This window comes from Podarcis tiliguerta (genome assembly GCF_965153285.1).
Source record: "Podarcis tiliguerta genome assembly, chromosome: 10".
Taxonomy (NCBI): Eukaryota; Metazoa; Chordata; class Lepidosauria; order Squamata; family Lacertidae; genus Podarcis; species Podarcis tiliguerta.
The window spans coordinates 19918142-19943870 of NC_139543.1; the positions used below are offsets into that span (position 1 = coordinate 19918142).

At 43.8% G+C, this 25729-nt stretch overlaps 1 protein-coding gene across 3 annotated transcripts in view; it reads left to right on the plus strand.

The window, feature by feature from the left end:
- Positions 1–25729, plus strand: part of TSPAN12 (tetraspanin 12) — an 86104-nt gene extending 60375 nt beyond the window's left edge. For all 3 annotated transcript variants that reach the window (XM_083400038.1, XM_083400037.1, XM_083400039.1), the window contains 4 exons: positions 410–484; positions 10974–11081; positions 19290–19433; positions 22112–25729. In XM_083400038.1, the coding sequence (XP_083256164.1) occupies positions 410–484; positions 10974–11081; positions 19290–19433; positions 22112–22417 (633 nt within the window). In that variant the 3' untranslated portion in view covers positions 22418–25729. The remainder of the gene's footprint in view (positions 1–409; positions 485–10973; positions 11082–19289; positions 19434–22111) is intronic.

The following is a 25729-nucleotide window of genomic DNA, read 5'->3' on the forward strand; positions in this document are numbered from 1 at the left end:
ATAACTGCCTTGTAACTTGATCCTAAAATTATTACTTGGAATTGAACAGCCACTGATTATGTAACCTGCTATGATAGCACCAGCTGCCTGTTCTGAATTCCTCTTACCCTGAATTCTTGAAATCTACCCTCAGGGCAAAAACTACCCTCTATGAGCAGCTTTTGTCGAATTGTTTATTATCACAGCAGTTGGCTTGCATCCATCCCATTGATTAAGTGGGCTTGGAACATCTCGCTTTGCACGGGTCTGGGAGGTAGGTTAACTATACCAAAACAACCGTTATATGCTTTTGGTTAAGAAGCCAAAATTATTTTAGGAGTTTTAGGGCACAAAAATTGTGTTTTAAAACAAGAAGTCATTTCTCCCTACTAGACTAGTTACAATTTAACTCCTGTTTTGTGTTTTGCAGTATTTTGGAAGTTTGCTTGTTATATTCTGCATTGAACTGGCCTGCGGTGTTTGGACTTACGAGCAGGAAATTGCGGTGAGTGGGTAATGTACAGCGTTCAAATATTTTGATTGGGAAAAAATACAGCCGTACCTTGGTTTTCAAACAGCTTAGTTCTCGAAAGTTTTGGCTCTCGAACGCTGCAAACCCAGAAGTGAGTGTTCTGGTTTGTGAACTATTTTTGGAAGCCGAACGTCCGACGGGGCTTCCGCGGCTTCCAATTGGCTGCAGGAGCTTTCTGCAACCAATCAAAAGCTGCGCTTTGGTTTCCGAACGTTTTGGAAGTCGAACGGACTTCCGGAATGAATTCCATTTGAGAACCAACTACAATCCCTTCTCTCTAATTTGTGCTGCCATTCTAAGCACGTTTATTTGGAAACAAAGCCTATGGAAATCAATTGAATGTTTGACATGCAATCCTTTACCGTTCTACTCAGAAGTAAGTCCTGTTGAGTTAAATGGAGCTTACTTTCAGGTAAGTGGGTGTCCAATGGCAGCCTTGGGATTCTCTTGCTTAGTGACGTGCCAATCTTAAACCCACCAACTAGGCTGTAAGTCCAGTATATCTCACTGGAATTCTCAGTAAATGTGTCCAGGATTGTGTTTTTTATCTATTTTGAAGCATTCTAATTTGTATTATTGCGTAAAGTGGAACGTCAGAAAACACTTCTGCCATCTCCTTGATGAATAACCATAGATACCCCACATATGGAGACAGGTGGCAGAATTTTTAAAATTTATAACGCTGTGCATGTCTAGAGGCGTTTTTCATTATTATTTTGGGTGTTCTACAGGAAGGAATCCTAGCAGTGAAAACAGGATGTGGGGGCCAAGTATGAGCTCAGATTAATCCTTGAATAGCAGTTTTAACAGCAGGTGCTTTTGTATGTGTAAGATCAGCAGTCCTTTCGGAAATGCAGTTGATTCTAAAACGTGCTTAATATGAACATAATTGGGGTTTTTTGAAACCTAGCTCTCTATGTCTTGCATTATACCGAGGCAAATTTTCATTGAGAAAAAATTAGCCTCACCAAAGGATTATAGGGATGGCGACCCATGCAATCAGAATTTGCAGTGAGAATGGACAAATTAACTCGCCACGTAAAAGCGACTCTCAGCACAACCCCCTTGCAAGTCTACTCACTGAGCTTAATAAGACTTAAGGGTGGCGCTAAACCACTGAGCCTCTTGGGCTTGCTGATTGGAAGGTCGGTGGTTCGAATCCCCGTGATGGGGTGAGCTCCTATTGCTCTGTCCTAGCTCCTGCCAACCTAGCAGTTCAAAAGCAAGCCAGTGCAAGTAGATAAATAGGTACCACTGCAGTGGGAAGGTAAATGGCGTTTCCATGCGCTCTGGCTTCCGTCACGGTGTTCTATTGTGGCAGAAGTGGTTTAGTTATGCTGGCCACATGACCCGGAAAGCTGTCTGTGGACAAATGCTGGCTCCCTCGGCCTGAAAGCCAGATAAGCGCTGCAACCCTATAGTTGCCTTTGACTGGACTTAACCCTCCAGGGGTCATTTACCTTTTTTTTTTACCTTAATAAGACTTACCCTCAAGTAAGTGTGTACAGGATTGCAGTCTCAGATTCTACCCATATTAAAGGCTTCCTTTTGATCACATGTTGCCCACATAAGCAGTAAAGTGCAAACACAGAATCACCTGATAGTTACAAATTATTTCATATTAATCCCGAAAATTAGTTTTGGATGTGCAGGCACTGTCGTGTGAGGATGTTTTGCTTTTATTTGTATTTCTTTGAGTTGGGGAAATGGCACCCATTTGTAACATATTTTCAAAAAATGGGGAAACTATTTCTCTCTCTCTCTCTCTCTCTCTCTCTCTCTCTTTCTTTCTTTCTTTCTCTCTCTCTCTCTCTCTCTCTGTGTGTGTGTGTGTGTGTGTAGAGAGGGAGAGATAGCATTCTTCATTTCCTTTTGAGGAGGTTGCATCTTGAAATTCTGTGTTACATGACCAGGCACTAGTCCCTGATTCAGATAAATGTAGCTGTTCTTTTGAACCCATTGAAATAAATGAAACAGGTCAGTCTTGACTTGTTTGAAAGCTTTGTTGCTTTCAACAAGGTACGCACAGCAGTTCCGTACAGGTTAGCTCCCCATTGGGTGTATTCATTGGATTGTTAGGATTGCTGTCTTAGTCACAGCTGGATCGGGGCCACAATATATTCCATCCATTAAATGCCATGTGCTGGAAAAAGTTTAGCGACTGTTTCTTAAGTTGCTCGTGGTCTGTGGAAAACTCGCATCATTTCTAAAACAGCAATTATTCATATGAGCTTTTGCCTTGAGGTGGCATCCTTTTCAAGCTAGAGGTGTTGTTCTTGCATGGGGAAATAGTTTAATCACCAAGGAGAAAAGAAGCTGGCATGTTATTCGGCTAACTGTTAAATTCTCCCATCTTATATTCCGTCTGGTACATATTTATGAAGAGAGTGACAAGTTTTTTCACACAGCTGCCAAAATATAACCGCGGCAGTGGCCTTTTCAACAGCAGCAAGTGTATTAGAAATTACAACAGCGTTGGCTGTTTTCTTTTTCTTTTTAAATAAAAAGAGAGAGTTCATTTGGTATTTGTACAGCACTGGGACCAAAGGAATTTCTGGCAGATCTCGCGTCTGAAAATGCATGCTAACAGTTTTCATCAGAAATCATTCCCTTGCTGTACAGATTTCCAGCGAGAGGCGACTATTCCAAATACAACTGCAGTTTCTAAAAATAAAATAAAAAATAGATTACTTTGTTGAAATGTCAGAATAAAAATGGAAATGTAACTGCATGCTTCCTTCATCCGCTGAGCGTTTCCCCCCTTCCTCTGGGATTGTGAGGAAGGAAGAGTTTTTGGGAGCTCAGGAGTAATGCTTCTTGACAGGGGCTGCCTGAGGGTTGGACTTGAAGGAGACGTCATACCAGTGTAAGGCACTGGGGGACGATTCCTCCACTGTGCCCCAGTCTCATGGCAGGCCCCCCATGTGGAAGATGCTGCTTTTTCTATGTACCTTTGTCACCACTTGCATGTTTAGAGAGGGCAGGTGAACAGGCAGCAACAGTGCAGAGGAAAAGACACAAGAAACATTGGGTCACTGGTGGCCCACCCTGCGTGGCTGTAGGTCTTGGTGGGCAAGGCTGACCCCTGCTGGGTGCTGTACACATGGGTCTGTCGGTTTTCCTTTATCTTAAAGTGGTCAATAATGCTACTCAGGAACCAGGTTGGTTTCAGAGGTGTATGTTTGCAGTTTGACCTACCTGTGGTCTCTCGACTTTTTGCCTAATTAAAAGGGGAGTTACTTTCTGCACCGGGTGCAGGAAGGGATATGGATGTTAGAATTCCTGCTCCATGATTGCAGTCATGGGATTGTTGTCTTTTACATGACGGTGTATGTTTTGACTCCGCAAAGTGGGAAGTGACGGAGACAGGATGTTTGTGTTACTGTGTCGCATGAAGTGGGACTATTGTCCTTTGTTCTTTTTCTCTTTGCTGTCTGATGCTAGAGAGAGAGGGAGCCATGTTGCAGTGCTCCATGTGTGTTTATATGTAAATAAAGTAGATTAGCCAAAATGCTGACTTGCTGAGTTCTTTTACGCAAGCTGCGAAGACTCTGCAGATCCCTAAGTGTGCCGATGTCTGTTGGCATCGGTCACTGTGATGTTCGGGCTGAAGAAAGCTTTTGAAGCTCCCGAACGAACGACCAGGAGGGAGAGAACATGCCAGTCGGGCATGTGTCTCTACCAGGCTCCTACTCGAGTGTAGGATGAGCTCCTGACAATGATAGGATAATTGGTTAATTCAAACTGTATTTAGTTTGATCAAATGTCTTGTAAGCTGCTGCTGAGGATGAGTGATGGCTTGCAGCGTTTGGCTGTTACGTTTTCGAAAATAAAACTAAGAAAAGATATTGCGGACAGCTTTTTATTTTTACACTCCATTCGCTGCACACACTCTGTGTTGATGAAGAAGTTCAACAGGGTCATGTTGTCTGTTGTATGAGGGACTGTGGCGAAGATCACTGGAATTAAGTTCCTCATCCTCTCTTCTGGCATCCACACTCCTGTGATGCAGCTATATCTAGAATAGGAATTAGGACCCTCTGAGAATAGGAGCAAGGACCTTCTGGTCCTCCAGATGTTGTTAGGCTCCAACCCCCATCAGCCTCAGCTAGCATGGCCAGTGATAATAGTACAACAAGAGGGCCACAATCTCTGCTCATGTGTGTGTGTTTGTGTGCTGGTCCCGGGGGCTAACCGAGAGGCGAGGTCCAAGTCCAGTCCGAGGTCAAGGGAGGCTGTCCGTCAAAGGCGAGGTGGGTCCAAGTCAGGTGAGGTCAGGAACTCTGGCAGAAGAGCAGGACAGGGTGCAGGCAGGAACAGGCTACCATCAATGTTGCTCCCGCAACCTGGGGCTGACTGGCTTTTATCTGCCCTGAGGCATAGGGCGGCCCCAGTCCACAGGTGACTCGCCTCTCCTGGCCTGGAGGCGAGCACTCCTCCTGCAGGAACTTAGTTCCCTCCGCCTCTCTGCCCTGAGCCTCTTGCGGCTCAGGAGAGGCTGAAGGGTTACCAGACCCAGAGTCAACCTCCTCTTCCCCTGACGGGGCTGAGAGTGGAGCACCTGCAGGCAATGGGTCCTCCATCACCTCAGGAGCCAGAGCAGACTCAGCTGGTGCCTGCACCTGAGGATCCAGCACAGGTGAGGACCCTTCAGGCTCAGGCCCCAGCCCCAGCTCAGCTGGTTCTGGAGGTGGGGACTCCTGTGCAGGCTGGGATTCCTCAGGTTCAGCCTCTGAGTCCGAATCCCAGGCCATCACAGTTTGTTTATTACAAAGGGCACTGGAAATTAGTTGTGTGAGTCTGCTACATAACAACTATGAAGGATTTGATATTTAATTTGTCTTTACCTGTACACGCTATCCTTCCTGCAAGGAGTTTATCCTATTTTATCCTCTGTTCTCAGCACAAAGACTCTGCTTCTGGTTTGGCAGAGAACTGTTCACTAGACCTGTTCGCTCAACCTGCCATGTTCAGTGAATGAATGTATTGGTGGTCGAATCACCTGGCTTCCCAGTGCCACATGTTGCTCCTGGCTACCGACAGGTAAGGGAGCGAGGCAGCCAGGAGCCTGGTGTGGTCATAGCAGAAGCAGCATTGGATTAGCTCTGCCTGCACCTTGTTGAGATCCCCGCTGCCTTGCATCCCTCACCCCGTAACCAGGAGCAAGGCATATTGTTGGGAAGCCAGCTAAGCGATGCCGCCCTGCCCTTGCCATTGCAGTAGCCTCTGCTGCATAACTTGCTGTGCAAATTTCTCTGCTGCTTATATCATTCTTGCTGGGCAAGAACGTGACATTTAAGAAAGAAACAAACTACCGTATTTTTCGCCCTATAGGACGCACTTTTCCCCCTCTAAAAATGGAGGGGAAATGTGTGCGCGTCCTATGGGGTGAATGCAGGCTTTCGCTGAAGCCTGGAGAGCTCTCCAGGCTTAGCGGACCTCTCCCCAAGCAGCGGAAGCACTCCCGCTGCTTGCGGAGAGTTGCCTGCATGCTGAAGCCTACGGCGCTGAGCTCAGTGCGTCCAGGCTTTGCGGACCTCTCCGCAAGCAGCGGGAGCCAGCGCTGGGCTCCCACGGCTTGCAGAGAGCTGCCTGTTTGGGGGCTGGGGTCGGGGGAAGCTCGGGCCTCCCCCGCCACAGCCCCGCGCCTGGGGGGGAAATAATTTTTTCCCCTTTATTTCCCCCCCAAAAAACTAGGTGCGCCTTATGGGACGGTGCATCCTATAGGGCGAAAAATACGGTAAGTTCAGCATTCTTTAACAGCGAACTCTTAAATTTATCCAAATTTCCAGCTTTGATCAGGGAATAATATTTATTTCCCAGTATTTCCCAAGCAATAGCTTTCCTCTAGTTTCCAACACAAGTTTTCACTTTTAGGCCACCAGTGAGTTCCCTGCTTTTGTCTTTGGGCTACCCCTAAACCATGAATTTGCTTTGAATCCTATCAATTCACAAAAATATTCCTTCTCACCTTCACTCCATTTACATCATAATCAGTTTAAAACCGAGAGCAGAAGCTTTCAGATTTTTCTTCCAGCACATGTGTGAAGAGGACTAGGGAACACGTGAAGTTTGCTCTGGCTTGTTCTCGTAAGCAGGAAGCCATGCCTTCCCATTACGTGTGAACTCGACAAATCTCTTTCGTTTTTAGGGCAGGAATGTCTAGCCAGTGGCCTTTCATATGTTGTTGAACTATACCTCCCATCAGCTCCAACCAGCATGACCAAGGAAGATGGGAGTTGTAGTTCAGGGTCACAGTTAGATGCTGTGAGAGATGTATAACCTGGAACAAGTGTCCTTTCACTCACTATCGTTGCTATTCATAACAATACTAAGAGAAACTCATTTCTTTCAGTTCCAGTTATGCAGCTCGGAGTATCTCTCAGGAGTTACGGCTCATGAAGACTAAGCAACAGACAGGGCAAAGAACAATCTGAACTGTGCCCTGTTTTGGTTTCAACTTCGCATAAAACTATGAAAGCGCCCGAAGCAGTGTCAGAGGTCCAGTCAGTGCTGGTGCTTGTACATCCTTGAGGGGGGGAAAGTCATTGCTGCATTTAAAGTCTCACTTGACACTTTTTTGGCATGTATCTGCCTTGAGAACATTTGCATCAAGGATCTGATTTCTGTTATGATAGTTCTCACAACCAGAAGTGTGTCTGGTGTGTCTAATGTCTTCCATAAGACTGAGAAACCACAAACTGGTGCTTAGCTTCCTCGAAGCAAGGTTTTAGGCCTGGAAGCTATTAGAAAAATGACAATAAACATGATTTTAAAATCCAGACTGCTTGCTGAGAGCGTGCTTGATTAAGAATTGACACAATCGTGCACATTGATTCCTCAACCTCCTTACACACCCCTAAGAATTAAACCATTTTCTCAGAAATATTATAGACACCTGCTTTTGTCTTGATGCACATTTATACAAGATGTAGGGAAATGATTTTGTTCTGGAAGGTACATCTGGAGACCTTGGGATGCAGAGAAATGTACATTTTCTCATTCATGATTTGAATGACAGTTGAACACAAGAACATCGGCCTACAAATGTTGACAATCTCTCTCTCTTATTTAATCACAACATTTGTGCCATTGTGCTTGAGATTTCAAGATTTGGATGTCTTGTAGATGTCCCAAGAATTTTTGTGATCTCCATTAAGATAGAGATCTCTCTTAAGACAGAGATTTTAATTCTAAGCATTCTTATTCCAAGTTCCTGTTTGTTAATATTGACAAAGACTGGAAGGGGGTTGAGCTGGCCAATTAACTCCATCGGCAGCTGTGACAAAAAATAATAATTCAGGTAATACAACCATCCTGCATTTTAACGGTAGTTTCCATAGTTGTCATTTGATGTTTGGCTCTATGTCATGGCATGACATTTCATTTTCAGGCTATAATTAATATTTATTAGAAGTGTGACAATGTCCAATTTCACCCATTTTGTAGAGAAACTCGTGGCGGAATGAATAAACATCCTGTGTAGGTTTCTGTTCACCAATCCACAGATATCATGAGGTGGGGTAACATTAGAAGGGCATGTTACAAAAAATCTGAAAATGTAAAGGGTGATATTGCTTGCCCTCCTCTTTTTTGGGGGGAGGGAAGTCAATTCTGAGCCTGTCATACGAGTTGTCCTCTCATTTACAAATTCTGTCCACAACCACAAAGACACCATACTGGTACAAAAGTCACAGTTGGTCCTTGTCAACATGAATGGCTGGAAATTTATTAATACTAGTTCTCACCTGATGTTGTTGTTGTTTAGTTGTTTAGTCGTGTCCGACTCTTCGTGACCCCATAGACCAGAGCACGCCAGGCACTCCTGTCTTTTCTCACCTGATACGTTGAAACAAATCATAACCTCACCTGGTTATGGTCCTTCTTAATTTCTCTTTTGCCGCAGTGGCGTAGCGTGGGTTGTCAGCACCCGGGGCAAGGCAAGTAATTTGCGCCCCCTAACCCGTGGATTTGCGCCCCCTAACCCTAACCCCCAGATGTTGCGCCCGGTGCGGCCGACCCCCCTGCACCCCCCACGCTACGCTACTGTTTTGCCGCCTTGCATTTTGCGATAGTGTTTGTAATGCAGCAGCTTACCATTTGCATTTTGCTTTTGTGGTTTTTATACTTTTAAACCGCAGAGCCTAGGGCTTGCCGATCAGAAGGTTGGCGGTTCGAATCCCCGCGACGTCAAAGTGCAAGTAGATAAGTAGATAAATAGGTACTGCTCCGGCGGGAAGGTAAACAGCGTTTCTGTGTGCTGCTCTGGTTCGCCAGAAGCGGCTTAGTCATGCTGGCCACATGACCCGGAAGCTGTATGCTGGCTCCCTCGGCCAATAAAGTGAGATGAGCGCCGCAACCCCAGAGTCGGTCATGACTGGACTTAATGGTCAGGGGTCCCTTTACCTTTTACCTGGAAGACACTTTGTTTTCACCTTTGTTTGATGGAGATAAGTGAAAAGTATATCATTAAACTAACTTAACTAAACCCAGGGTAGGGGAAAATACCAAGTCGGAAGGTGCAATGATGATTTGCTATAAGCTTTGAAAAAGCTTTCTTTACCTAAGCTAGCAGTGACTTCCTCTTGACTGAAGGGACGCGGGTGGCACTGTGGTCTAAACCACTGAGCCTCTTGGGTATGTCGATCGAAAGGTTGCGGTTCGAATCCCCACGACGGGGTGAGCTCCCATTGCTCGGTCCCAGCTCCTGCCAACCTAGCAGTTCAAAAGCACACCAGTGCAAGTAGATAAATAGGTACCGCTGAGGTGGGAAGGTAAATGGCGTTTCCATGCGCTCTGGTTTCCGTCACGGTGTCCCATTGCACCAGAAGCGGTTTAGTCATGCTGGTCAGATGACCCGGAAAGCTGTCTGTGGACAAACGCCAGCTCCCTCAACCTGAAAGCGAGATGAGCGCCGTAACCCCAGTCTCCTTTGACTGGACTTAACTATCCAGTAGTCCTTTACTGAAAGGCTGAATGCTGATTGTGCTAAAAGAAAGGGAAACAGCTGATATTACCTTGAATCAGATTTAAATAGAACCAAGTTCAGCTGGAATCATTTTAAATTGCGTTTAAGAATGGATTCCATAGTATTGTCATTCACACTCCAGCATGTACCAGTCTGGAAGCGTTATTTCAGGATGGAGGCCCCCGTCTTGAGTCACACCATCTGTTTTCATGAGAGGATTTAGTGCTTTTTTTACACGATAAACCTCCTGCTCTATAATAGTTGCTTAGTTTTACGAGGAGCCATTATCACTAGTTTGCTTTTGCAAAATGCTTTCCCGTTACCTCGCTACCTAATAAGGACAGGCAGGGCAAGGATGCCAAGTGATAAAACCCATAAAAACCTGAAGATACCTGCAGATTATCGCACACTAAAGTGGGAGGGATATCACTTGAGGAGCTGCAACAGAAATTTCTCTGCCTGGCCACCCCCTTAACATTCAGCCAACTAGGAAAAAAGCTGTAATAGTTTTGTTGTTAATGTGAATTTAGGAATGCAGAATTACAGAATTGAGATCAGAATTATGGTGTTTCAGTGGGCGTTTATTTTGATGCAGAATTGCTCTCTCACTCAGAGAACAGTGAAGTTGACGGAAACAGAATCATGCTGAATCTTGTTACTCAAGCACTGACTGGGGTCATGAGAAAACAAGCTGTACACATCTAAAAATAGTCTTTATTTTTTGTGGGTGGAGGGGAGAATTGTAAAGGAAATATTTCCTCACACCTATCAAGCACGCACTGCTGGGCAAGTATTGCTGCTGCTGTTTATTTTACCAGCGAAAATAAACTATGGGTAGTATTCAACTGTGGTTCTATTTAGCCCCACCGAAGCTAATGAACGTGACTAACTTAGCTTCATTTATTTCAATGGGTCTATTCTGAGTAGGACTTAGTTGAATACCACCCATGTGTTTTTTTCCTATCGATTCTCTTCACATTTTGTGGATCATTTTATTAGAGTGTTTTTCAGTCAGGTCTTTTACTGGATAAATATTCATTGTAATTGATTCCCTATCATCCTGGCCAATTTCATGTGCAGGAGTTGTGGTGGTGGTTGTTATTTTGCACAATTCTAAACAAGAATGTATTGCTTTCCTTCAACGAAATATCAAATATAGTCAATATAACTGTTTTTGAGAGGAAAGAGCAAACTTGATGAGGTTTTTCCTCCCCAGCCTTCAGAAAAGGGAGCCATGAAAATCCTCACTGTGAAAAACGATGGACAACAAGCTTGAATTTGTATTCAGAAGTATACTGCAGAGCTTAGACGTTGTGCTAGTAGTCTTATCCTTTATGAATTTCTCTCATCCCTTTTTGAAGCCATCCAAGATGGCGGCCATCACCGCCTCCTAGGAGAGAGAATTGCATAGCTGAATGAAGTACTTTATTTTGTCCGTCCTGAGTCTTCCAACACATGGATTTATGTTTTTGTGTTTTGTCTCCCTGCCTTCAGGTCCCTGTGCAGTGGTCAGATATGGTCACTTTGAAAGCCAGAATGACCAACTATGGCTTGCCTAGATATCAGTGGCTTACTCATGCTTGGAATTTCTTTCAGAGAGAGGTAAGTGGTCGAGCTGATACTAAAATAATACAGAACTATGACAGAACAAAAATACTCATAAACCGCAGATAAAACATTTAAAAAATACAAAACCAAGCTGATCCATTTCCCCATAAATCTGAAATAAAGATACAAAAAAAAAAAAAAAAAACCAGCAAGAAAAAACCCCAAACAACATCCCAGCCCCCTTTAAGAAAAAAGTAAACCACATAGTTTGTGTTGGGTTTTAATGAAGTAGTATAGAAAAGGGACGTGAGAGCTGGACCATAAAGAAGGCTGATCGCCGAAGAATTGATGCTTTTGAATTATGGTGCTGGAAGAGACTCTTGAGAGTCCCATGGACTGCAAGAAGATCAAACCTCTCCATTCTGAAGGAAATCAGCCCTGAGTGCTCACTGGAAGGACAGATCGTGAAGCTGAGGCTCCAATACTTTGGCCACCTCATGAGAAGAGAAGACTCCCTGGAAGAGACCCTGATGTTGGGAAAGATGGAGGGCACAAGGAGAAGGGGACGTCAGAGGACGAGATGGTTGGATAGTGTCTTCGAAGCTACCAGCATGAGTTTGACCAAACTGCGGGAGGCAGTGGAAGACAGGAGTGCCTGGAGTGCTCTGGTCCAGGGGGTCACAAAGAGTCTGACACAACTAAACAACAACAACAACAATAACAATAGAAAAGGGAACAATAGCTCACTCTCTTGCCCGCTCATGATGAACAATAACCCTAAAGACATGCTTTTATTTGTTGGAAAGAGCAGCCGGATTAAGGGAGCAACTGCAACTCCCTCCCCCCGGCTGCAGGTTTTAATGAAATGATGGGGTCTCCAAAGTATTTGTAGACCTGTTGGGCACGGTAACCAGAGCAGAAGGCGGAGGATCAGGCAGATTGCTGTCCCGCCATGGAGCTAGCAAAGCAATTGAGCCCCGTGCTGTCACATAATGGAAACTGCCTTGGCATCCATCAGTTTCCAGCTCAGGGTTGCCCCCACACTAGAAAATCCCACACAGGAATCCTGCCAGCGACACTTCTGCTCACCCCCACATTTGGTGGGCAGAAGGGGGGAATTCTACAGCAGCCCACAGGGAACATGATTGACATGTCCGTCCATTGAATCCAGCACCACCCAGTTAAAAGGGGGTTTGAATTGCTGTGCCACTAAGTTATGCTAAGGACAGGCAGTAGAAATAGTACTCAGGCCTGACCTAGAACTCAGCTACACAGCTGCAAATAAAACATTTTAAGTGTTTTGTAATGTGCAATGTACAAATGCAACACTAGATGGCGAGAGTGAGCTATGGCAATTTCAATGTATTTTTTAAAAAACTCCCCCCCCCCAAAAGCGTTTTTTAAAAAAGTGTGTAGATTCCACCCTAGGGTGGGGGAGTTTAATGTTCATAAGTTAAAGCGAGAAGCTTTCCCACAACATGAAAGCAAAGAGCTTGTCAGAGATTGCTAATACTGACTCTAGAGGTTTTTGAATGTGAAACTTGAATCTCTAAAGTAGGGTTTGAGGTGCGAGTACTGTGTTTTGGATTGTTGATATATTAAAAAGGCCAGTTTTTGTTTGTGTTTAATTTATTGCAACAAACCTATGGTGAGAACAGCCCTGGTTTTGTATATTTTTGGATCCTTGCTGAGGGGAAACACAGCACTGTTTGTTTGGTTTTTTTAAAAAAGAATGAGCTATTCTATAGCGAAAGCATGGAAGTGCACAAGGTAAAAGCCATTAATTCTAGATATATGTTCAGGCACAGGAAAAGAACACTTTAAATGCCTGTCATTCTCTTGCCCTGGTTGAAATCTGAAATCTATCACTGTTGCACAGATTTCCTGTTTATTTAAGCGTTTCCTGGCCACATTTGATGTCCGTATTTGTTTTAGAAAGCACTCAATAGACAGAACGTAGAATTAACAAATTTAAAGTTGCACTCCTCTAAAGCTATGTAAGCGTTAGAAGAAATAGCAGCTTTTTATGAAGACAGAATGAAAGAATTCTGGTTTGCTTAACCTGAAAAAATAACTTCCTTTCTTGCACTCGGGTGACTGGATTTAAAAATGGAGTCACTAACGTCTTCCTCCAGAAAGCTCAGTTTCTGAAATAGCTGTGGGGAGTACTTGTGGGGAACTGCTGCCATGATCAGTAATTGAGACTCCGTCTCTTGATGCTTTGCTCTAACTTAGGGCTGCCATTCATCCAGAATTTCCGGGACGTATCTGGAATATGGCAGTTGGAGACAGTGTCTGGGGGGAAATTGCTGAAACGTCCTGGAAAATCTGGATGTATGGCAACCCATGTCAGAATTTCCTTAAAAATACAGTGGTACCTTAGGTTACAGACGCTTCAGGTTACAGACTCCGTTAACCCAGAAATAGTACCTTGGGTTAAGAACTTTACCTCAGGATGAGAACAGAAATCGCCTGGTGGCGGCAACGGGAGGCCCCATTAGCTAAAGTGGTGCTTCAAGTTAAGAACAGTTTCACGTTCAGAACGGACCTCCAGAATGAATTAAGTTCTTAACCCAAGGTACCACTGTAGCTCAGAATCTTTTTCTTCTTCTTCTCCTTCTTCCTCTTCTTCTTAAGTGAAAATGTGCAGAAGTGTTTTACCCAAATGCTCATTGAGAAATTAACCTGATCCTGCTTTCCAGTGAGCAAAATGACATCGCAATAAATCGCATTTAAGTCATACTTAAGCCACTGAAATAAATGGACTCAAGTTAGCTATGCCGCAGATTTAAATGGGTTTACGCTGTGTGTGACTTTGGTTGCAATTCCACCACTTGCTACAAGATTTAGATTGGGCAGACATAGCCCTCCACTCACTTCCATGGCCTCAGCCGGCCTCTTACTGGCCTCTTATTGTTCACTGGTGGCATCCCTGAAATAGGGTGTTTGGGGGGTGGGAATGAGCCAGCCCAGGATCCACTGCATTGGGTCCAGTCCAGACCCAATTGATGCTCCATCCCAAAGCTGGCTCAGGAAGAATGCACCATCTTCCTCCAACACAACAGCTTCCACTGCTGCTACTGTGAGGGCCCAGGCTGTGAGCGCAAGTGGTCATTGTGTTGTGATGGCACCAGGGAGTTAGTATAGCTCTGCCAGTGGGATACAGCTGCTTTATTGCTTGCACGGATGAATGGCTGGAGATTTTTTTACACTTCCTCCCCTGGTTGACTCTCGTTGGCTGTGATTATTTGCTTGGCTGGTAAGACAAAGACACTGCTTTTCTTGGCTCGACAGCAAAACGATGGGCACTTGGCATTTGTGTGTGTGTGTGTGTGTGTGTGTGTGTGTGTATATATATATATATATATATATATGCAGGTTTTGGTGTCCTCGGGTGTCTTCCCGTGTAAAAGTTGGGGTGTCTAGGCGACGTTTCGACGAGGTCTCACTCGTCATCTTCAGGCTGGTGCTTTCGGCTTCTTGTTACTGGAACAGAGCAGGATCTCAGTGTTTGAGTTCCTATAAATACTGTTGAGGAGGTGTGGTGTATAGCCTCCAATGTTCTGGGCAGAGAGGAGGTTCCCAGGCTAGTGTGCCTTTTCTTCTTTTGTTCCTTAATTACTTGAGGGATATCTTGAGTGATTTCTTGAGTGATTTCCTGAATCCCACTTAGGTGGGTCATTAGGTGTGGATTAGTTGCTAAAGCCTTCGTGTCTTGAACTCTTGAACTTTGTGAAGAGTTTTTCTGAGAAGATGGCTGTACTGCACTTGGTTGTGCTCTGGCTTGGCTTCGTGTATAGGGGCGAGCTGTGGTTTTGTGGCCTGTGCCAGCCAGATCTGTGTAGGGATTGCAGGGGGGTGCAGCATCCGGAGGTGCCACCCTGGTTTGGCTACTGGATGGTGTCTGTAATTTATCTGTGGAGAGGGTCTGGGTTTGGGTCTGGTGTGGTTGATTGGTGATGGCGTTCTGTGTGCCTCTGGATCTGGTGTCAGATTTTGTGGGGAGGGCTAATTTCCAGATGTCTGGCAAGCGGGATGTGTCGTCACGCTTGTTCATGTTGTGAGGGTGTTTCTCTATCTCGATGGCTTCCATGATTATTCTCTTGTGGTGATGTTCCATGTTAAAGAGCAATTTGGAATCTGCAAAATTAATTTCGTGTCCTGTTTCTTTCATGTCTTTTCCAACACATGAAAGAAACAGGACACGAAATTAATTTTGCAGATTCCAAATTGCTCTTTAACATGGAACATCACCACAAGAGAATAATCATGGAAGCCATCGAGATAGAGAAACACCCTCACAACATGAACAAGCGTGACGACACATCCCGCTTGCCAGACATCTGGAAATTAGCCCTCCCCACAAAATCTGACACCAGATCCAGAGGCACACAGAACGCCATCACCAATCAACCACACCAGACCCAAACCCAGACCCTCTCCACAGATAAATTACAGACACCATCCAGTAGCCAAACCAGGGTGGCACCTCCGGATGCTGCACCCCCCTGCAATCCCTACACAGATCTGGCTGGCACAGGCCACAAAACCACAGCTCGCCCCTATACACGAAGCCAAGCCAGAGCACAACCAAGTGCAGTACAGCCATCTTCTCAGAAAAACTCTTCACAAAGTTCAAGAGTTCAAGACACGAAGGCTTTAGCAACTAATCCACACCTAATGACCCACCTAAGTGGGATTCAGGAAATCACTCAAGAAATCACTCAAGATATCCCTCAAGTAATTAAGGAACAAAAGAAGAAAAGGCACACTAGCCTGGGAACCTCCTCTCTGCCCAGAACATTGGAGGCTATACACCACACCTCCTCAACAGTATTTATAGGAACTCAAACACTGAGATCCTGCTCTGTTCCAGTAACAAGAAGCCGAAAGCACCAGCCTGAAGATGACGAGTGAGACCTCGTCGAAACGTCGCCTAGACACCCCAACTTTTACACGGGAAGACACCCGAGGACACCAAAACCTGCATTCCTGTACCCGTGAAAATCTACGAAAGCAAATATATATATATATATATATATATATATACACATACCCCGCCCACCCCGTCCCAGACCGGGCTCAGGGCAGCTAACATCAAATATAAAAACATTTGATTAAAATACAACTTAAAAACAGGATTAAAATACAAGTTAAAATGCAGCCTCGTTTCAGTGGAAGCCCAGATCAAAAACTGGGGGGAAGGAAACGTCAAATCTTCACCAAGGCCAACTATCCAGACTGTTCCTACATGGGCCAGAAAAAAGCCAGGGAAGTCCCCAAATAGAGGTTCCATCACAGAAGGAAAAGGAAAGGCGGGGGGGGGGATCATTTTGAAATGTTTCTGGAACCTGAACAATTTATTATAGTAATTTGGTGAACACGTCTCAGCTCTTTGAAAATTTTTGTGTTTAGGGTTTTCACAGCGCCCCTTTAATATATCCCACTCTCCTCCTCCAAACACTTCTAGCTATAAACCTGCCAAACACATGTTTTTTGGTGGTGTTGTTGTTTTTTGCATGGTTAGAGCAGTATGTGTGAAATCCTTAACATACACACACACACACACAGACACACAGCAGAAGAGAGGATGTTGTTTCAGAGGCCCAGCAATGCAATATCTATTAGTCCACTGCTATGCAGAGCAAGGGACGCAGGTGGCGCTGTGGGTTAAACCAAAGAGCCTAGGACTTGACGATCAGAAGGTCGGCGGTTCAAATCCCTGCGACGGGGTGAGCTCCCGTTGCTCGGTCCCTGCTCCTGCCAACCTAGCAGTTCAAAAGAACCTCAAAGTGCAAGTAGAGAAATAGGTACCGCTCTGGTGGGAAGGTAAACGGTGTTTCCATACGCTGCTCTGGTTCGCCAGAAGCGGCTTAGTCATGCTGGCCACATGACCTGGAAGCTGTACGCCGGCTCCCTCGGCCAGTAAAGCAAGATGAGCACTGCAGCCCCAGAGTCGGTCATGACTGTACCTAATGGTCAGGGGTCCCTTTACCCTTTACCTTTATGCAGAGCAAAAATGTAAATGAGAGCCATTCGAAATAATGGAGCATGCTTTTGCACAGAAACATAGGTCAAAACCAGGCTGTCTTTATTCTCAGAATAAATAGAAATAAATCAGGCATTTTATAACAGTAATGCTCAGAAACATGGTTGTGTATTTCACTCCCCAATGCAGACTGGAACATTGTCGTATTTCAGAGTGAGACTCCCCCCGTGACGCTGCTTAATTGGAATTCATAGGTTATATCCAATGCTAGTCCTACTCTAAGTAAACCCACTAAAGTTATTGGACATGAGTAACTTAAGTGCATCAGTTTTAAAAGGTTGACTCTAACTTAGTTAAATGCAACCCCAGTTATTAGATTTATCTGTCTTCATAGGAACTTGCTTCAGAAGGTTCCTTCATAAATTATTCCTCCATTTGCATTATTTATCTTGCATTGCCATTCATTATCAGTTAGGATCTGAAGATTTCAGACCCCTGTCCCCGTTCTCCCAGTTTTCCACTGGACTTCATTTCTGCTTATTAAGGAGACATGATAGTTATTTCTTGCCACGCAGGAGCCTTTTGGTGTCAGTTTGAACTAATATTCTCCACTCTTTTCTTCTCTCTCTGCGCATGTGTGTGAGAGACATACATCTGCAAGTTGCACCTGACAAAATGAACTCTGGCCCACAAAATCTCACGCCACAATCAAACTGTTAGTCCTTAAGGAGACATCACAGTTTTGTTTCAGTTGACCAGTGCAGCTGTTCCATTGAAATTTGTTGCTGTGCACTTTGAATCCCGTTTCTGTTTCATGAGGACTAGAAACCTGTTTTAAAAAGAAGAAAGCTGAGATTCTTAAGGCGCAGAATGCCCTTCTGCCTGATTCAAATGCCGCGGAAGTGACAGCCTATGAATAGAATTTCCTGCTGTAGTCCTTTCTTTAAAATTAGCCAGAACCCCAGCAGCACTCTCTTGCCAGATATACTTTGGAAATAGGAATACATATTAAATGTATCCCTGGTCAGGGGCAATCTTTTAGGAGGCTTAATTAGAAAAGCTGTCTTCCTATTATGGGACTATAACTGATTTGGTGTGTTTCCCGTTTTGAACATTCTGCTAACTATTTTTGACCGCTTACAGATCAGCTATTGAATGCGTTAGAGCGGCGCTCATTCTCTGCCCTAATGAGGGCCTATCTTTTTATTTTACCGAAAGCAGATAATTTTAGTTTGGAAAGGATGTTATTTTTTAAAAAAAAAATATACTCGGCTGTGTTTTATGCAGAGTTCTCTGACTTCCTGATACCAACTTGTTAAAAGGAGCTATGCATCACAAGACACAGGAATGAACTTGAGGTTAAGGGGAATGTGTTTAATGACTACAAATCACACAATTTAGTGTAGGGGTGGGGGTGGGGGCTCTCACTTGAGCTTTCCTGGAGTTTATGGCCCATTTCTAGAGTCAGTGATTTGTGAATTTCAGCCAAGGTAGAAGACTGACAGGCAGAAGGAAGTAGCCAATTTGGCACACCAGAATATTTATTTATTTGTTTGTTTATTTGTAGAGCCAGTGTGGTGTAGTGGTTAAGAGCGGTGGACTCGTAATCTGGGGAACTGGGTTTGCGTCTCCGCTCCTCCACATGCAGCTGCTGGGTGACCTTGGGCCAGTCACACTTCTCTGAAGTCTCTCAGGCCCACTCACCTCACAGAGTGTTTGCTGTGGGGGAGGAAGGGAAAGGAGAATGTTAGCCGCTTTGAGACTCCTTAAAGGGAGTGAAAGGCGGGATATCAAATCCAAACTCTTCTTCTTGTTTATTTGCATATAAAACACATACATATACATTTACACAATACACATACATAACATACTACCTTATTTTCATAACATAAAACATAAATACTCTATATAATAACTACCTATACTGTACATATCAACATACCTACACACCTACCCTACACGGACACCCACTTCCAGCCACTCTTGTTACCCTACTTTATTTTTCCAACTAGCTTAAACGCATTTCATTATTTCTTTAATCTCTTCTTCTGTCTTGACTTTACTCTCCTTTCATCCTAATCATTTTCTGGATTCACTCTGGATTTCTGTCAGAAATCCTACTTTTTCCACATAAAGGCACACCAGAACATTTAGTTGAAGGGAGAAATAAGGTGCATTCAAAGTCATACTAGGCTCCATGCAGGGTGGAAGGGGACCTCGAATTCTTCTTAAATCCCATGGAGCATCACACCTGTTCCACCTTCCTCTTGCAGTTTAAATGCTGTGGAGTTGTGTACTTCACGGACTGGCTGGAAATGACGGAGATGGACTGGCCTCCGGACTCTTGTTGCGTCAGAGAATTCCCAGGATGCTCCAAACAGGCTCACCATGAGGATCTCAGTGACCTTTACCAGGAGGTAAGGACGTCCACAACATGTTTGTTTCTAAGCTTTGGAAGGTGGGTGCTGCTGTTATGGCAGTAGCTTCCCATGGAGGTCATTCAAACATCAGGAAGAGCTTTTGGATGGTAAGAGTGGTTCAACAGTAAAACAGTCTCCCTCAGGAGGTGGTGAACTCTCCTTCCTTTTTTTTAAAAAAATATAATTTTTATTAAATTTTCTGTTTTACAATTTGGAATACTCACTTAAACATCCTTAAAATATCAATGGCTTCCCTTCTTCTCTTTCAATGGTTCATTTTGCATATCATAAATCCCTGCATATTTTACATAAACTAAACCATTCAGCATGCCATTATTACATCCATCAAAGCTTATTCACACTGTTGAATTTATCTTAATGCTGCCAACGTTTTCAAGTGTACATAATTTCCCCCATATATTCATTAAACGTTTTCCAATCTTCTTTAAACGTATGTTCTTCTTGTTAATAAATTATTATTATTATTATTATTATTATTATTATTATTATTATTATTATGCCATTGGTTCAAAAATTCTGCTCTTCTAATTTGCCTCCTTGCACAGGTTTCGTTTCCCTCACTTTAAAAACCCCAAACTCCAGTTTTATGTTCCCGCATTGTGATAATATGCAAGCTACAAAAGACTTTTAATTTCACCTGCAGTGAATTAAATGCCTCGCTCTTTTCATTATCTTCCCACTGAAGAGCTGAAGTGTTTTGTGTGGAGATTTGGATGGAGTATGAACTTTACGGTTATTAGTGAATAATTATAGGCGATCCCATCAATGAGTCTCTATTTTCACTTGTCACATAGCTCCAAAGATCCCTCAGAAGTATGTGGAGAGCGTGGCCTTTTGAATCTCCTCCATGAGAGACCTATAGCTTTCTTTTTCAACAGAATGTGCTTTCCTGTGAAAGGAACAAACTCATCTCATCATTTTTGGGAGTTCATTAAAAATATCTGTATAGTGATATGGAGCTTTGGAGACTTTCTTCAAAGTCCTCAGAGATCTTGGCATCTCGGCTTTTTAACGAACATAAATTTTTGTGACATCAAAAGGTTCAGTAGAAAACGGGGGAGGGGGGAAGTGCTAGAACAGAAAAGGCTGTTTTATGACTAGGAAACTAAAAATTTTCTCTTTCTCTCTTTAATTTATTGAAAATTATTGTCTTGTTCATTGGCGTTCCTACTCCCCACGATACCTAGCTCACTTGTAATAATAATGCCATTAAATATCAGCATTTGAAAGCATATAAAACGCTGGAACAGCAGAACAATAAAAAAACACACAAGACAGAATTAAAAGCAACTCTAACAATAAACTAAATGGCATGGGGGAAAATGAAAAAGGAAAAAAAAAGGCATTTCCTGGCAGCGGAAGGTTATGAGCATTAGTATCAGGCAACTTTCTCTGAGATGGGAGCGTTCCAAATGTTGCTAGTGTGGTTGAGTGACTTACCCTCAGAGCATCGGGAGTACAGTGGTACCTCGGGTTACATACGCTTCAGGTTACAGACTCCACTTACCCAGAAATATTGCCCTGGGTTAAGAACTTTGCTTCACTTAGTCATGCTGGCCACATGACCCGGAAGCTGTACGCTGGCTCCCTTGGCCAATAAAGCGAGATGAGCACCCCAACCCCAGAGTCATCCACGGCTGGACCTAATGGTCAGGGGTCCCTTTACCTTTACAGGAAGGAAACAAGTTTGAAAGGATTTCTTCTTTAGAGAAAAAAACTATTCTATTTTCAAGCAGATGGCCAAGAAAACTGTGCTGCAATTAATATAGTTACAATGGTAGAGGTACAGTGGTACCTCGGGTTACATACCTTCAGGTTACAGACTCCGCTAACCCAGAAATAGTGCTTCAGGTTAAGAACTTTGCTTCAGGATGAGAACAGAAATTGTGCTCTGGTGGCGCGGCAGTAGCAGGAGGCCCCATTAGCTAAAGCGGTGCTTCAGGTTAAGAACGGACCTCTGGAACGAATTATATATATATAATTCAGACCTGAAACCAAGCTCCTAGGATGCTCAGACTAACACAACAAGTACCTTGCCCCAGCAGAGAATATTTTCAGCCAGTTTGTATGATCTTTGGAGTCCTGGGAGGGGGGGGGGGTTAGGGCAGGTCCCATGCCTGATTCCTTAGGACAGCTGGGATCACCTCCCCTTGCAAAATATATCAACTACTTCCCGAACACAGCCAGTCAGGACACACGGCCAACAAGCCAATGATTTATTATTATTGTTATCATCATCATCATCATCATCATCATCATCATCATCATCATTAATACTCTGCCCATCTGGGTGGGTTTCCCCATCCACTCTGGGCGGCTCCCAACAGAATATTAAAAGCATGATAAAACCTCAAACATTAAAAGGGCTGCCTTCAGATGTCTTCTAAAAGTCAGACAGTTGTTTACTATGTTGGTGCTGCACCAAGAACCCAAGTGGACACAAAGCAGAAATATCAACTTGGCTATGTCCACCTGTCTTCTCTTGTGGCTTCCAGGTCAGCACCCTTCTCCCAGATGAAGTCATGGATGATAGCTGTTTTGTTTTACGGACTGACATTAAGCAGCAACACCAAAAGCGTTGCAAAAAAGATCTGGAAATTTGGGGTAATGACTTCCAGTGGTGGTTGACCTTTCTCATTTCTCTTGGTCCACAGGGTTGTGGTAAGAAGATGTATACTTTCCTGAGAGGAACGAAACAACTGCAAGTGCTTCGGTTTCTTGGAATATCGATTGGGGTCACCCAGATTCTGGCGATGATCCTCACTATTACTTTGCTGTGGGCTCTGTATTACGACCGACGAGGCCCAGGTACAGATCAAATGTTGTCCTTGAAGAATGACACCACACAGCACCTGTCATGTCATTCAGTGGAACTGCTGAAACCTAGCCTGACGAGGATTTTAGAGCACACATCCATGGCAAACAGCTTCACCACACACTTCGAAATGGAGGAACTTTAGGGTGAACGTCCCTTTTGCTAATTGTACATTTGAAAAAGGAGTCTGAGGTCATCATTCTGATTCAGAGAAGAAAACAGAATGAATGGAGATGTTCTTCGTGAATGACAGCGATCCCGGGCTCTTAACCTTCTTATTTCTTAAAACGTTCGTGACCTGAAGGTTCTAGCTATAGTTTTACCACTAAAATATATCTGTCATTTTAAGTACTGAGAGTGAATAGGTTCTGTTTCGTGAGAAGATGTGCATTATATAAAATGCTGATTGTAGCAGGGCCTTTAAACTTTTTAAAAAAATGATCAACATTTTAAAATTAAGAAGCACCTGTCAAAAAGAACACATTCAGGTTATGACTTCAGGGCTCTTTGATTCTGTCTGAACTTTTGATTTTAAATGATTAGGTAAGAGTGTGGGCGACTTGCTCAGCACCGAGGACTGATCAGTGTTTTTGCTTACTTGTAATTTAAGTAATTTTCATAATCATTTGAAGAAATGGTAGCTGGATGTGTTGCACTCTGATACTCTGATGTGTTGCAGGCCGCAGCTGTTGGGTATGTTGCACTCTGATAAGCTTCTTCTGGGGTTGTTAATCACAGCCGAAGGCAGACCCTTCAAAATCTGGAAAAGGGTCTAAAGCCATGAGGTTGGAAAACAGGGATCTCTTTCTCTTTTAAGTGCTTCTTTCTTTCTTCGGTTTTAGAAAAAAAAATCCAAGATCATCACCTTTCCCGCTCCGTGGACAGAATCCACCTAGACTGGCTTTTGAATCTGACTTTGATGCTTATGATGGGATGGCATCCTCTGTCATACCTGAGGGAGCCACACTAATTTAAGGACTGTGGCATACACAGCTTTGGAGTGGCTGCTGCTGCTGCTGCTCAGAATTTGCTGCCTGAGGCAGTGCTCTCGCTCTGGCTAATGGTAGGACTGGCCTTGGGTGAAAAATATTCAGCTGCAGCTTAGTGAAATCCATGTATCTTAGCTTCCCTGTGTAGCCATAGCCAGTGCAATTGGATCTTCGGATCTTTTTCTCCCCCAGCATTTCAAAACCCTGAACATCCAGCCCTCCTACCACGCGCACCTAGACGCACAAAGCCCATATGCTATGGGCAAACTAATTGTTGGTACACAGTTAGTTGTTTGTAAGCTGATAGGACTTGATAAATTGCTAGGAAGGCCTATTTCAACCCCTCTGCTTGGACTTTGCGGAAATTGCCTCTAAAAGATCAGGGATGTTATTTGTATATAATAAGGCATGTGTATGTATAGCAGAACTGAAATCCATATTCACATTTTACTTAACACTTTTAAGTTTTGTAAAAAGAGAAACATGTGTTTTTAGCAGTGTCTTGATCTAGCTGTTTTTTTTAAAAAAATAATACAGTGGTACCTCGGGTTACAGACGCTTCAGGTTACGCGTTTTTGGGTTGCGCACTGCGTCAAACCTGGAAGTACCGGAACGGGTTACTTCCGGGTTTCTGTGCTCGCGCATGCGCAGAAGCGCTAAATTGCGCTTTGCGCATGTGCAGAGGCGCCGAATCGTGACCTGTGCTTGCGCAGACGCGGTGCTGCGGGTTGCAAACATGCCTCCCACACGGATCACATTTGCAACCCGAGGTTCCACTGTACCTGAATCATCTACTTTTTAAATGAATTTTTAATGTTCAAATTAAATTATGTGGTCCAGAGAGATTTTTAAAATGCTAATAAATGAGATATATCTGAAATACCCACTTTTAGGAGAGGAAATGAAGTGGTGAATGGTCTTGGAACTGGATTTATTGAAGAGAGATTCTACATTCTTTCTAAGCAAGGGATCGTGAGGATGTCTTTAATCCTCTTTTTTCCTGCCCTGTTCATTTTTTGTTAAGAATGTGTATGGTGTTAACTCTCCCATTGAAGCCAATGATACAGACATGTGTTTAATTCTGGCTTGATTACTCTTCACTTTTGGATTCCTTCCTGTAGCACATGACCTGGTTCATTTTCTAGAATCATCTAGAACTGTTTGTTCCTGTAGAAAGCATTCTGTGCTTGAAGCATGCTTTAATCTAGATTGCATGGGGAGAAGGATGGATGGTCAACACCTGTCCAGCCAGCCTCCCCCAGCCTGGTGTCTTCTATATGTTGTTGGACGGCAGTTCCACCAGCCACACACAGAATGCCCAATTATCATGGATGGTGGGAGTTGTACCGTATTTTTTGCTCTATAAGACTCACTTTTCCCCTCCTAAAAAGTAAGGGGAAATTTGTGTGTGTCTTATGGAGCGAATGCAGGCTGCACAGCTATCCCAGAAGCCAGAACAGCAAGAGGGATTGCTGCTTTCACTGCTTAGCAATCCCTCTTGCTGTTCTGGCTTCTGAGATTCAGAATATTTTTTTTTCTTGTTTTCCTCCTCCAAAAACTAGGTGCATCTTGTGATCTGGTACGTCTTACAGGGCGAAAAATACGGTAGTTCAAAACATTTAAGAGGCACCAGATTGGGGAAAGACAACCTTGTTTGTTGGAGTAGGAATTTGGAGCGGTTTATTGGACTGGGAATGAGCAACAGCTTGCCTTCCCCTTCTCTGGTGGCTTGGGTATAGACCCAAATTTGTTGAAATACCATTTTCTGAGATCCTTGTTAACAAACCAGGATTATACACAGTGCTTGAAACAGCATTTCTCATTCTGGACCTCTGCGCAGACTGCAATTTAACGGAGAAGGAAGTCTTCTCCCGAAGCAACATGGTAAAGAGATTAAAATGTATTTATTGAATTGCGAAAAGTGCATCTTACTGTATTTTATGTGTACTATAGAGTTACGGTTGTTTCCACCTAGCCACATTCTTGTTTCGCATGTTGTAGTAGTTAATTTAAACGCTTGCCAATCCTATGGTAGCTGCTTAAAAGCTGACTTTGTGGCAAATGCAGGCACATGGCAAGCTGAACTTCTCTGGCTTCGAGCCAGGTTGGTCCCCCGTTCACTGGTGCTCAAAAATGGGTATGTGGGGGTAACTCTGAGTGGAAACCAAAGGTTGGAGTCTGCTGACTTTTGCATTCCCACAAAAAAACTTGAAGTGGCTGCCATGTGACTCTGAGATATATGAACCCACCTTTAAGCTTCTTTCCTCTTGAGCAGTTTCCCTCAGTGCCTGCAAAGTCAGACCAGGGAACTTTCCTCATGGGATAAAGCCAGCATTGCACTGGCCCGAGTGGAAATTTGTGTCCTCCTATGATTTTAAAAATTGTTCCAGTTTGCACTCACAGTGCTTTAGGAGAAGAAAAAAAAAGCTATGTGTATTGTTGCAGGCAATAAAACCACTACTGTCGTA